The sequence below is a fragment of the Artemia sp. Qi Xiang Cuo genome, chromosome 10 (genome assembly GCF_049724085.1).
Source record: "Artemia sp. Qi Xiang Cuo chromosome 10, ASM4972408v1, whole genome shotgun sequence".
Lineage (NCBI taxonomy): Eukaryota > Metazoa > Arthropoda > Branchiopoda > Anostraca > Artemiidae > Artemia > Artemia sp. Qi Xiang Cuo.
In genome coordinates, this window is record NC_142803.1 from 20,099,489 (window position 1) to 20,112,750 (window position 13,262).

The 13,262-nt window shown below is 33.6% G+C and overlaps 2 protein-coding genes across 2 annotated transcripts in view; both read left to right on the forward strand.

The window, feature by feature from the left end:
• The first annotated feature begins 236 nt into the window (after positions 1 to 236).
• LOC148947558 (uncharacterized) overlaps positions 237 to 13,262 on the forward strand; it is a 43,980-nt gene continuing 30,954 nt past the window's right edge. The window contains exon 1 of the mRNA XM_089095303.1: positions 237 to 360. The gene's annotated coding sequence lies outside the window, so the exon portion shown is untranslated. The remainder of the gene's footprint in view (positions 361 to 13,262) is intronic.
• LOC148947559 (uncharacterized) lies at positions 2,836 to 3,204 on the forward strand. The gene has a single exon (XM_089095934.1). The coding sequence runs from the start codon at positions 2,836 to 2,838 to the stop codon at positions 3,202 to 3,204; it is 369 nt and encodes a 122-aa protein (XP_088952060.1).

Genomic DNA, 13,262 nt, shown 5'->3' on the forward strand with positions numbered 1-13,262 from the left:
CTTACGTTTGTATGCTTGATGTTTTTTAGAAATATTTGTTTCGTTGACAGGATCTTTACCTTTTGTGGTGTCAATCCAGACAACTGTCTCAATACCACCAATGGTTTGTGCTTTGATTATGCACGTGTGGTTATTATCCACTTTGTAATTTCAATTTTCAAACAGAGTCTAATATGTTCCCCTATCTCTTATTTATTAGATGTCACTTCTGCATAACACTGAAGGAAGAAATACCCCTTGAAGTTCGACCTATATTTTAAAGATGGTCGCCTGTTTTTTGAATTGCTGATTTGGGACTAGCATTACTTAAAAATGGTACCAAATACACCATTTTGAAAAGATTTTGATCTGAAGCCTAATGTAAGCCTATTATACAGGTTTTTAAACAAAGCTATCCAAAGGCTAGTCTTGTAAGCCCTAAGTCTTTCTTAGGCTACAACATAAAAACATATTCAATTAGACCTATCACCCCTTTGTAGGCAATTCTTAGAGTTTATAAGTAACGTTGTTTGCTTCCTGGGAAACATTTTCAGTTAGGCATAGGTGAATGAAACTTTCAAGAATGGATCTACACCCAAAAGTAGGCCTAGAGTCCAAGAAGATGTCTTAATAGCCCCTTACACCAGTAGGCTATTCGGTAAAATTCTACTTTAGTTACTTTTACCTATCCTGGAAAGGGGTGAGGTTAGGAAAATGAAACTTTCAGGGATGGGTCTACAGGCTAAAATATGTCCTGGGAAGGTATTTTGAAGTAATTATCTCCTCTCCTTCTCCCTCTAGAGGATCCTGAAATTTGCCTACATGATAGGTCTATACCTATTGAAATTTTGACAAAACAACATTTTACCTTAATTTTCAGTTATAAGATTCTTTTCTCTGGCTTTAGTTCTGAAAATGCAATTTCTGTTATTTGAGTAGTATTTTAAGCCATATCAATGTTAATTTTCAAAATTTAGGAAATGTATTTGCATATCTTTAAAACTCTATAAATCAGGATTGAGCAAAGTTGTGAGGCTAAAAACAATATTGTTGGACTGCATTTTAAGCAGAGGATCTATTTTACAAGGTTTTACTTTTATAACACACATATTTTAAAGGTCATCAAAGGTCAGGACCCTCTAGAGAGAGAAGGAGTGGAGGTAGGTACTTCAAAATACCTTCCCGGGACATACTTTAGCCTGTAGATCTATCCCTGAAAGTTTCATTTTCCTAACCAAACTCCTTTCCAAGATAGCCAAAAGTAGCTAAAGTAGAATTTTACCGGCTATTCTAAACAATCTGGTAGGCCTTCGAATCTATATTGGGTCCTTCCTTGATCCTAACTCCACAATAAGAACATTTTGCTTTTTACTCTCAGAATATGGTAACAGTGTAGACCAGGGTAAAAATAAAACAGTATCCAATTGAGCAAAATTATGTAAAACTAAAACCATCTTATCTTGTTACCAAAGAGGAATTAAGGGTAAATTTGTACCAAATCACATTATTGAGTTTCAAATGAAGTGAATAGGCCTATACCATTTGATGCCTTTTTTTATGCTGATTATGAATATAAAAATCATTTATATCAGAAATGAATTTTAGCCCCCCCCCCCCCTATATATGTCAATTCAGGATAGGCTATATATTTGAAAATATGGGGGTGGGCGTTTGGTTAGGGGGGGGGCTGAAATTCATTTCTGATTGAAATGATTATTATATTTGTAATCAGCATAAAAAAGGCATTGAATGGTGTATTCACTTTATTCATAACTCAATAATATGATTTGGTAAAAATTTACCAAATTAAGAAGGATTAGATATATTAATGAATAGCTAAAAATCTAAGCTATGTATCAATGTGGTTATTATTAAAATTACTTAAGATCAAGCACTTGAACTTATTAGTTTACTGACTTACCTAAAGGGACCTCTTTTTGGAAATACCAATTATCCTATTTTGATGTATACATTCTTTTAGTGTTTCAGTTTTATTCATATATTAACAGAAAGCTGATTTTCCTCTGATTCTAGAAATGTAACTTTTATTGCTTGATATTTATTCAATAAATCACAAATATTAATTACAATTTTTCTTTTCAATTGCTTTTCAAAACAGAGACTGCATTTTCAATTTATGCTGACAAATCATTGGTGAAAATTTGACCAAGAAGGTGGGGTTCTTGTTACTGCCCTCACATTGCATAATGCTGCAGTAAAAAGGGGTGGTCCAAAAACCCATTGTTATTTTTCCGGAATGCCAAAGAAAAGTGGTCTTTCCCAAAAAGAGGTCTTTTACCCTAGGCTTTACAAGTCTTCTCCTATTGGCTAAACTTTCTGGACTTTTTTGAAAAAGTTAAATAAAGTTTAACTTCTTTCTGACAACCATAAAGTCAATAAAGTTATAAGAGGAAAATGGTTTATTAACTTTATGGACAGCTTTATTAACTTTATTGATGCCATGGGAGCCCTGCTTTACTCAACAAGCAATTTGCATCAGTGTTTACCAATGAACCTGACAGTCCTCTCCCCAACAGTCCAGCATACAGTGTACCAAACCCTATGCCACCTATCATGATCTCTCTGGGATCTGTAATGAAGCAACTTGAAGTGCTTGATGTTAACAAGTTGACAGGACCAGATAACATCTGCCCAAGGCTCCTAAAAGAACTGGCTAATGAGATCTCAACTCCACTATGTCATATTTTTCCAAAGTCCCTCAACTCAAAGACTATGCCTTAGGATTGGAAGAGCTATCACATTACACCAATATTCAAGAAAGGTGACAAGACAAATACAGAGAATAATCAGCTGAACAGCTTAACCTCAGCTGTAGCAAAAACCCTGGAGCATATCATGAATGTTGAAATTTTGACACATCTTCTGTCTAACAGTATACTGTCACTAGACCAGCATGGCTTCCTTCCAAGAAAGTCAGTTGAGACCAACCTGCTTGAAACTGACAATGTCATCACTGACCTTCTGGAGAAGGGAATACCTGTTGACCTTGTTTTGCTTGACCTCAGCAAAGCATTTGACAAGGTGCTCCACAGATGCCTTTGGACCAAACTATTGGCAGTTGGCATCCACACTGATGCAGAAAAATGGGTGATGAATTTCCTGACCATCCAAAAGCAGCAGGTTCAACTTTTCTCCAATAATGGTGACAAAGTCTTCTCCAAACTATGTGATGTTGTCAGTGGAGTTCCTCAGGTACTGTACTAGGCCCCACCCTCTTCCTCATTTACATAAATGATAGACAAAGGAGGCCACAAATAACATCACACTTTATGCTGATGACTCCAGGCTTTTTGGACCAGCTATTCAACAAAGCTTGCAATCAGACCTCCAAAGAATCATCCATTGTGTCATCCATTTCAGCAATAACAATCCTCACTACCAGTATACCATACATGACAAGAAATCACAGTCTGATGTTCAGCTACCAGCTGGTCATGAAGAACAATACTTGGAGTACTTCTTGATGAGCAACTGAAGTTCCATGGGCATTGGCAAACAAGCAGTGTCAAAAGCAGTGTCAAGTCTAGAACTGCTGAAATGCAATATCACCAGCCACTCCTGTATAGTCTTCTGAGACTTTAAAAGACTATTGTTAGGCTGTTCTTGGATTTTGGAACATGTCTGACCTCCCCCTCCTACAAGTATGACACCAGAATAATTGAAGGAGTTCAAAGATGTACCACCAAATGTATCATAGGTCTACATATTATGCTGTATGATAAAGAGACTGGAGCACCTAAAACTACCAATGCTACTCTTCAGACATCACAGATGTAATATGATGCTGACCTACAAATATAATAGTCAACCAAACAACACTCTCCTCATAAAACATACAGTTCAATACAACACTAGAAGACACTCACAGAAGCTTGCAAAGGAAAGAGTGAAGACCAGAATGTGCCAAAAAAATTTTACTGAGCATATCTCCAACAACTGGAACTACATTCAAGACAAAATCATGTCTGTACCCACTACTGCCTCCTGCTACTCAACTTGACAGATTATGGAACAACAAGCCATGGAAATATAAGTGGGACAGTCCATCCCTCTCAGCTGCCAATTAATGCATTATCACTGGGCCCATAACCTCATTGACATGGAGCAGAACAGATCCAGCATGGACCTTAATTTCACTCCAAAGTGCAAAGTAAGTTAATATAGCCCACAATTTGGGGTATATATTTGACCATTAGAAGGGAGGGGTGATGAATAAAGTTTATTGCTTTAATTACCTTAATGATTACAATGCCGGATAGTTTTAGCTCTGTTGTTGATAAGGTAAAGATCTTTCCATTGCTGACCTATGAATTAGGTGAACATATCACTTCATGCCATTGATGCTGTGTGGTTGTGTCTACTCTAAACCACAGAAGAATGATCCCCTTGATTATACCTATTTGTGGTCACTTTTACCAAGTGGGCTTAAGTTGCATCTATCCAATCACTTTTCTAGTTGGAAGGTATGTCACTGGACCATAAACACAGTCACAACCCTCTCCATTTTTTATATTTTTGTGTGAATTATTAAAACAGTTGCCATCTCAACATCAGGGTAAAGCTCAAGATCTTTCCATTACTGACCTATGAATAAGGTAAACATACTGCTTGATGTTTTTTGTCCTCTTTTTAATATAATAATTGCTTTACTTGGAAATTCAATTTTAAGTCCTTTATGGTCCCTTAAAGATGATATATTTTTCCCAGATTTTTGGGTACAGAAAAGAGAACATTGGCTTAAAACCTGCTATTTGATTATAAATCCATTTTGTGAAAGTCATATAATCCACAGTCATTGGTTTTTTACAATACAGTTGGATAAAAAAAAAAAAATGAAATCAATTTTTCCATGTTATGCCCTCTAATTTTAGAAAAACTGAACTCAGAAGATGCATTCTTTAATTTAACAAGAATGAGGTAGGCTAAGAATGGCAAAAAATATAATTTTTAAATTTATTTTTTGTTTTCTAATTGGATTATGGATAATCAATACCTGTGGATTATATAACTATGGTGGAAACCTTTTCCAGAGGTAATGCCACTGAGCTCCAAAGACTTCACTCTATTATCAATCCTGCATACCATACTGATTTACAGACTAAAGTGTATGAAAGTAACCCCAAAGTGTACAAAGTAACCCCATTTCATGATATCTGATTAATAGAAACATGCTAAATGTGACAAGGTAAGAATTTTGTTAGTCTAGTGTTTTATTTTTATGCATAGCTTAAGGCTATATCTTGGACTATGAGAGGAGGGATAGGATACATTGTCAGAGTTTTGAATAAGCTATTGTATTTGGATGAACATCAATTAGGGAGCTAAATAGCACTATTCTCTTGTTATTATAGCATTTCATTCTGGAGAGCTTCTCTACTAGACTGTTACCCAGAAAGTTTTCAAGGTCAACAATAGCAGCTCTTCAGAAAGAGACATCTTAGTAGTTTTGTTCACGTTTTTGATAATTCATCCTCAGCATCCTCAGACCCCATCCTTAGTGGTCTCATATAGGCTATACAAAAAGAAGAAAAGAAAGGGTGGATTTTTTGCTTTATAGTAGGTTATGCAGCAAGTATCAATGAATCATATTTTCTTGTTTTTTTTTTTTTATTTTTATATGAAATCAAATCAGTTTTCATTAATTATTATTTTAGTTTTCCTATATAGCCTAAGGCTATACAATACCATTAGAGGGGACTAGGGATGTATTATCAAAAGCACCTAGAGAACCATACAATTTAGTAATCTAATAATGTCTCTTTTTGTTCTACCATGTTTTCTTTTAAAGAGTTGCTATTCTTGACCTTTACCTGGAAACTTTCTAGAAAGACCCAGGGTATGCATGAATTTCAGGTGTTCACACTTTAATTGAATCCTAATCTCCCCATACATATGGGTACATCCCTATGCTAAACACAAAGTCTGCAGCATCAATTTACAATACAGGTTAGGATAGAAATCATTTTAGAAAAAAGAGGAGTGAACTTGGAAGTCGTTTTTTTCATATCATAGCTAGGTAGATCATTAACACTACTGAATGCAACTTTTTATGCTCTTTCTAAGTGAACTGATTGCTTCCTTTACAACTTTTATTTTAAGTTCTTAAAGTGATACCGTTTTCCTTATCCTAAAATGTTTACCAGAAATTCTGAAAAATACCTTAAAACAGTCATAAATGCTGACCTATTTCATTACTAAAAGCGAATTGCTTCACTTTTCCTCCTCCCTCCCCTCCTGGATAGATATAGTTTATTTTGTATTCAAACTAAATTTTGAATTGTGCAAATTTTTTCTTTTTATTATTTTACAGTTAATGCTAATCAATTGTTTTGAAGAAAAGAGTCATGCTATGCTAAAAAATAATTTGAACTTTTATAGTGGGCTTTATATTTATCCCTCATGGGATGGGGAGGGCATTAATTGAAGCTAATTATAATGAATTAGTCAATTCTACTTAATTTTAAATTAATTGAATAAGCAAATTAATTGTACTTCTGTTATTAATTAACTATTTGATTGTTTTAAAGGAATTTTCAGGATTCTTGGTAACCATTTTCTACTAGTAAATCCTAAGGAACAAGATGCCACTTTAATGGTCCCTTCAAGGGCTCAAAATGAAGTTTGTCAAGAAGGATTAGTATATTTGAATAGCTAAATTTTCCACCCATCTCAGCAATGGAAAAAAATCCAGATTTAATAAAAGAGGATATATTATTTGATTATCTTCAATTTCAATCAGACCTTCTTCATTTTTCCCTGATATTAGCCAAGTTAAATTAAAACAAAGAATTAAAAACATTAAGTGGATTTTTTTTCATATTTTGTTTTCTGTATGTTTTTGTCTTATCATATCAAAGCCCCTTCTTTTATGTATTAAACATAAAAAAAGTGATGAAGCCCTGTTACAACAGTGAAATATTCCAGTTTGAAAAATCTCCTGGCTGCTTATGATAAGTAACACTGGGTTTATTTAAAAAATAAATTATAAATAATCAATTCCCTGAATCAAGCTTGTGCAGGAGAAAACCTTCCTAATAAATAAATAAAACAAAAAAAAAAAAAAAAAAAAAAAATCATAATTAGAGCTCAACTTACCAAACCCAAAAGCCTCCAAACAGCCCCCACCAAAATTATAATATTTATAATCATATTCAGCTGCAACTAAACCCTCCTCAAAAACTTTACTTAACTGGCCCAGAATAATCCATCCAAAATATACACATCAAAACAACGATTCTTTAATAATTTACGAAATTCCTACAAACCCCCAACATTCCTCAAATCCTCTGGCAAACTCTCCCAAATTAACAGAACAACATGGTGGATTGAAAACCTAGACGTGACCTTTGCTGGTCTTTGCACCAACTGTGAAGATAGTGTCAAATGATCATGACTAATAGATGCAAGACTAAACATTCCTGAAAAACATGGTGGTAACTCTGAAGCTAAATATTTAAACATAAACAAAGCATTATAGAATATGCATATTCCTGCAAACAGTAACATTTTATACTTGCAGTAAAGATGCCTTGCCAATACAGATAGGTCAACTTTATTACCTTTCAAAGTTACTATTCAAAGTTTAAATATTTACAGTGATATTTTATTATTTTAAAAGTATACAAAGATACTATTCAAAGTTTAAATATTAACAGTGATATTTTATTATTTTTTTTAGTCAGTCTAGCTTACATTATCCAAAAAAAATGTTGTCGAAATTTTAGTCAGTCTTGCTTAGGTTATCAGAAAAGATTACATACCCATACCCAATCAGGGTATGACCACTGATTTCTGGCTAGCACTATAACTATAGAATTATCATGTTCAAAAACTAATTAAAACACTACACACATATAATTTTTGTCCTAGATTTTTTTCTTTAAATCCTCTTTCTTTTGGATTCAGTGGTGTCAGTATTATGTATTTGGTATGCCAAAAACATACTTCAATAGAGTGTACTACAAAAATATCCTATTTACATTTTGTGCTATGATCACTATACTGAGGAAAAACAAACTCTATAACCATAAATTGTTCATTATACCTATCTTCAACACAACAATGGCTTATGTTTTTCTCTTTACAATTTACTTCTTGTTAAAATCAAAATAGCATTCCAGACATATTTAGGCTCAATAAAAAACCTAAAATAATTTAAGTGGATAATAAAATCTAGACAGAGCAGCCTATAGGCAATTATAGGTTATGATAGCCTAAGAAATTAGCTATTGCTAGCTTTTAGGGTATTGTAGCTTTAAGCTATTAGATTAGGCTATCACAAATTAGCTATTAACCTGCCATCAACCTACAAGCCTGAAAATTTTGTAAAGGCGAGGGTCTGAAGATTCATTATGGAAAATTTTCTATTCTTTATTTTAAGCAAAATCAGGTATGAAGTTGGCTTCAACAACTGATGCCGAATTTAACTTTATAGGCTAGTCTGCTTTCAAAACCTTTGTGGTCTACTGGTGGACCATTGAAGCAAGAAATACAGTAAAGTGAGAACAAAAGAAAAAATATTAATTCCTAAACTTCAGTCAGTCTTATAGCTTAGGTTATAAAAAAAAATTCAGCATAGAAACAATATAAAATGATTAGACTAGACCATTTCAGAAATAAAATGTGTTTTTAAATTTTTTGTTACTATTGAGTGTGGTTTTTCCTTCTCAAGGTTGTCCCCACTAGGGCAACCATTATTCTTGAATGCCTTTGACATTTACATTTATCTTTATGTAGAAGCATAATTCATTGTGTTCTAAATCCAGCATCATATGAAATTTTCGAAGATAGATAAATAGATAGATATTTATTGCAATAAAAGTTGCTTTGGGCCATGGCAAAAAGAATGAAAAATCACACAAAATAATAGCACATGATAATAATGCTTATAACAAAATATAGTACATAACATTAACAATGCTAAATTACAAAACAAAAACATAATACAGCACATAATATCATTAAACTAACATACATAATTATACAAAATCTCACAGTTATGATATATATAGATAGATAGATAAATATTTAATGATCTAAAGCATGCACAAGGGCCATTGCTACAAAAAATAACAAACAAACAAAAAACAGCTTACACACATTCAACATTAATTTCAGCACTAAGCCCCCCCCCTCCTTTCAAAAATCTCTCTCTGTGTCGTTCCCAGTTTTATATATTTTGTAATCTTTCTTATTGTCCTATTATCTTTAGATCCCATTATTGCAACCAACCACTCACTTGTCCCCACATTCCCAGAAAATAATTCCTTCCTTAAATCCTGTAATTCAGAACAAAGGGCCATGATTTGAAGTAGATCCTTGCCATTTTCTCCACACAGAGGACATGAGTATGGACCATCCATTACTCTTATCTTCCCTAAATATTTTCTCCTTTCTCCAAGTGCTAGAAAATTACCCCTCCCTGATCTATACTACTTAATTTCTTCACTATTTAAACCAAATTTAAAACAAATATCATATCCCAAGACCTCCTTTCATTGCCAGTAAACGCCAAGGGATGCAGAGGCTGCAACTTCACACTGCCATTTTTGAATCTCCTGATCCTCCAGCACACCCTTTACTAATTTGCTGCATTTCCCACTTCAAGTCCTATCCCCATCCCTTCATTCCAAACTCCTGATAACCCACAACTATTTAAAATTGATTTTACCTGGGAAGCCCATGAACTTTTCTTTCTGTCCTGCAATGCCTCCAGATACACTGCATTTACTAACCTATTATTCAGTAAACCAATCACCTTACCCCAGTATCATATCATTCTAACCTGTCTTTTTACCCTCAATGGAAACAATCCTAGATCACCCTTTAACACCAAACATTTAAATTTCCCACTTAGCTCTAAAAGTCTCCTGAAATGTCCTAAATATATTCACTCTATTTTTTCCCTTTTTCAAACCCCAAACTTCCCCGCCATAACTCAATATTGGACCTACGTTCGTCTAAAAAATTCTACTTTCGTCTAAAGAGCCTAATCAGGCTCTTCAGGAATGCCCAGGAAGCTTTCTGACCCTTCCAACTCGCCATTTGTACCTGCTCACTCCAGCTTCTTGTAAAATTACATCCCAAATAAATAAAATGTTTAACTTTATTCATCTCTTCTCTTTAAAATAAAATTTATGCTTTTCTTTTTCTTCTTTTCCAAAAACTAGTATAACTGATTTATCAATATTTAAACCTAATTTTTTACTCCTTAGATAAGTATCTAATACCTCCAACATCTTTTGCAAATCTAGAGCCGATTTTGCAAGCAATACTATGTTATCTGCAAATATATTGATAATGTATATATATATATATATATATATATATATATATATATATATATATATATATATATATATATATATATATATATATATATATATATATATATATATATATATAACTTTAACAATACTAAACAAAACAGCTCCAGTGACATTAAATTTAACATAGGGACATTTTTATTTCTAAAATACTCCTCATTATTATTAGTAAACATAGAAAATCCTGTTTAAGGCCTACTTTACTCAAAACTGGCCTAAAATAAGAAATACCTACCTTCACTACTACTTTAACCACCTCATACATTTTCATTATAACTTTTATTAACCTAATTGGCAATCCTATTTTCACTAACACTTCTTTCAACATACTCCTTGAAACTTCATCAAATGCTCCTCTAATGTCCAAAAACGCCATATATAGGCTATTGTTCTCATATCTTGTATATTTACTAACTAAAACCTGTAAGCAAAAAATTTGATCTATTATACTGTAATTTTCCCTAAACCCTGCCTGACATTCAATTAATTTTCCGTTACAATGCAACCATTTATCCATCCTTTTATACAGCATTCTGCAAAATAGCTTACTCATAGAACTTCGTAGACTTATCCCCCTTTAGTTCTTGTGTAGGTTTCTTTCCCATTTTTTGAATAATGGAATCATAAGCAATGTTGGCCAGTTTTGTGGCCACAGAGGTGTAATTAGAATTGCAGAGAATATTGATGCAAGTGCTGGCAATATCCATGCTCTTGACCATTTTAACAGCTTAGTTGGTACTCTGTCAGTGCCAAGTGCTGAATTCTCTCTGATGCTTTTCAGGGCATGCTGTATCTCTTCCTGTCCAACTGGATCCAGTAGTCTAGCATCCTCTGAATCCAACTCAATATTGGTTGTCTCTTCTAAACTATCCATCTCCTCACCAGATCTCGCTTTGTCCCCTTTGGTGTATATCTCTTCATGTTTTTGTTCTAACTATTCTGACCAGGTATTGGTGTGAGGGATTGAAACAGTTGACCTTTTATTTTCGTTGATTTTCTAACTAACTTCCAGAACTCTGTTGCGTCATTCACGCTAAACTTTTCCTGTATTTTTTGGCTCTCTTCCTCTTCTAATTATCTCTTCTTTCACTTAAGTAGCCTTTTATATCCCCTTTGCTTAAACTTTATTTAAACTACATAAAAATACACAAAAACATTAACCCCCAACAGAGAGCAGAGCTTGTAAGGTTGGGTGTGCAAATAATGTGACATACACAAAACAAAACATCTCATCATAATAATAATAGCAAAATTAACTTAATTGATTAATGCTTGTCCCTAAAAACCTGATGCTTTGTTCAAGATCAACTGTACTACTAGCCTTAAGCAATCTGAAAGCTCCTAAAACCTCTTTCTTCTTATCCTCACATTCCTTGTCAAAAAAATTTATCAAACCAGTACTCCTACCATTTTTTCTCCTAGGCACAGCCTTACTTTCTATCTTGTACAAAATTTCCATCAAAAATTCAACAGAACTGCTATATCCCCTTCCCTTGCCATTTCCTTGCTCTTCTCAATAAATGAATCCAGCCCTCTATCTTCAACTAGTACCTTTTTCAATTTCTCTTCACTATCATTATCAAACCCAAGTGGGCCTGTTCCTTACTTTCACATTTTGCAACCTCTGTGGAAAACATGATTTGAACTAGCATAGACTAGCCTATGGATTTACACAGTTGTGATACAGAGAAATTGTAACTAGGCTAAACATAGTCTTACCTTATCTTGGAGAAGTTGATTTTTTATTCACTTGTTGCTGTTGAACTTCTGGCTAGGCTATTTCTAGCCTATGGTATAATCAGGCAAAACATAAATATTGAGTTTTAATAATAAAATTCACTTTACTGTGCATACGTTAAAATATAAATAAAAATTTAACAAACTGACAGAAAAAAGTAAGAAAAACAGGCCTGTTTTTTTTTTTACCAAAATTATGTTGATTGCCAGTCTCTTATCTAAACTGCAAAATTTCATGAGACTCATGGTTTTAATTTGAACCTACAGTCCTTTTACTTGTTTCAGAAACTGGACTACCAGTCTCTGATTTGAAGTATACAACTCCTGATTTCATTTTTTTTTTTTTTTTTGAGGGGGGTAAACACTCATAGGGCCAAAGAAATAATCAATTTATCAATGCAGTCCATTTTTAACATTGGCTATTCATATGACTCTTGGGTTTGTTCTCTTGTAGGCATTGGAAAGTTTCAATGAATGTTGATTTGCATTTTATTTTTCTCCCAAAAGGCTGGCAAAAAAACTCTACAATCCACAAAACTGCTACTGTCTTCTGCAAAACTGAGTAGTCAGTGTGGGAATTAAAGATAAGCCTATTTCCAAGTTCAATTCCACCACAATTTGTGATTCTTCTGGAAATCAGTAGCCAAGTTCAGGATTTGTGGAGAAGTCTATTAAAAGTCCTGTTTTCAAGGATAAACCTTGGGCTTTTGCCTCAGTCCTGTCAATGCAGTTTATCCTTGTTTCCACCAACTGAAACACAAAACGATAATTTAATATAATTATTGTGTGCAGTGTGATCATATAAGCTGTATACTGTGCACATCTGCCTAAACTAGCCCTTTTGCAGTGTTAAACATTAAGCTGTAAATAAAGAGAATCATATAAGGAAAGAACAGAAATCATGTTTCAGGATTTTAGTTAATCCTGATAAACTATAAACAGAAATCTGGCATTATTTTCAATTTGAAGTCTAATAACTGACATTCTTTCTGCCAGCTTGATGCAAGATGTGCCAATTGTGGTGAAAATCATGCCTCCTTTAGTCTTAGATGCAAAGTGCTGAGAGATATCATTGCCAAGAAGAAATGATTGTGCCTGTTTTGATTGTTTTGCTTAATATAAATGGTACACGTTTAAAGGAGCATATGATTGATGAATTGTGTGACCAGTTTGACATAGTATGCCTTCAAGAACACCTCC

What these genes read in the sequence shown, in the direction of transcription:
- LOC148947559 (XM_089095934.1), top strand. Translation starts at nt 2,836, where the DNA reads ATGAATGTTGAAATTTTGACACATCTTCTGTCTAACAGTATACTGTCA.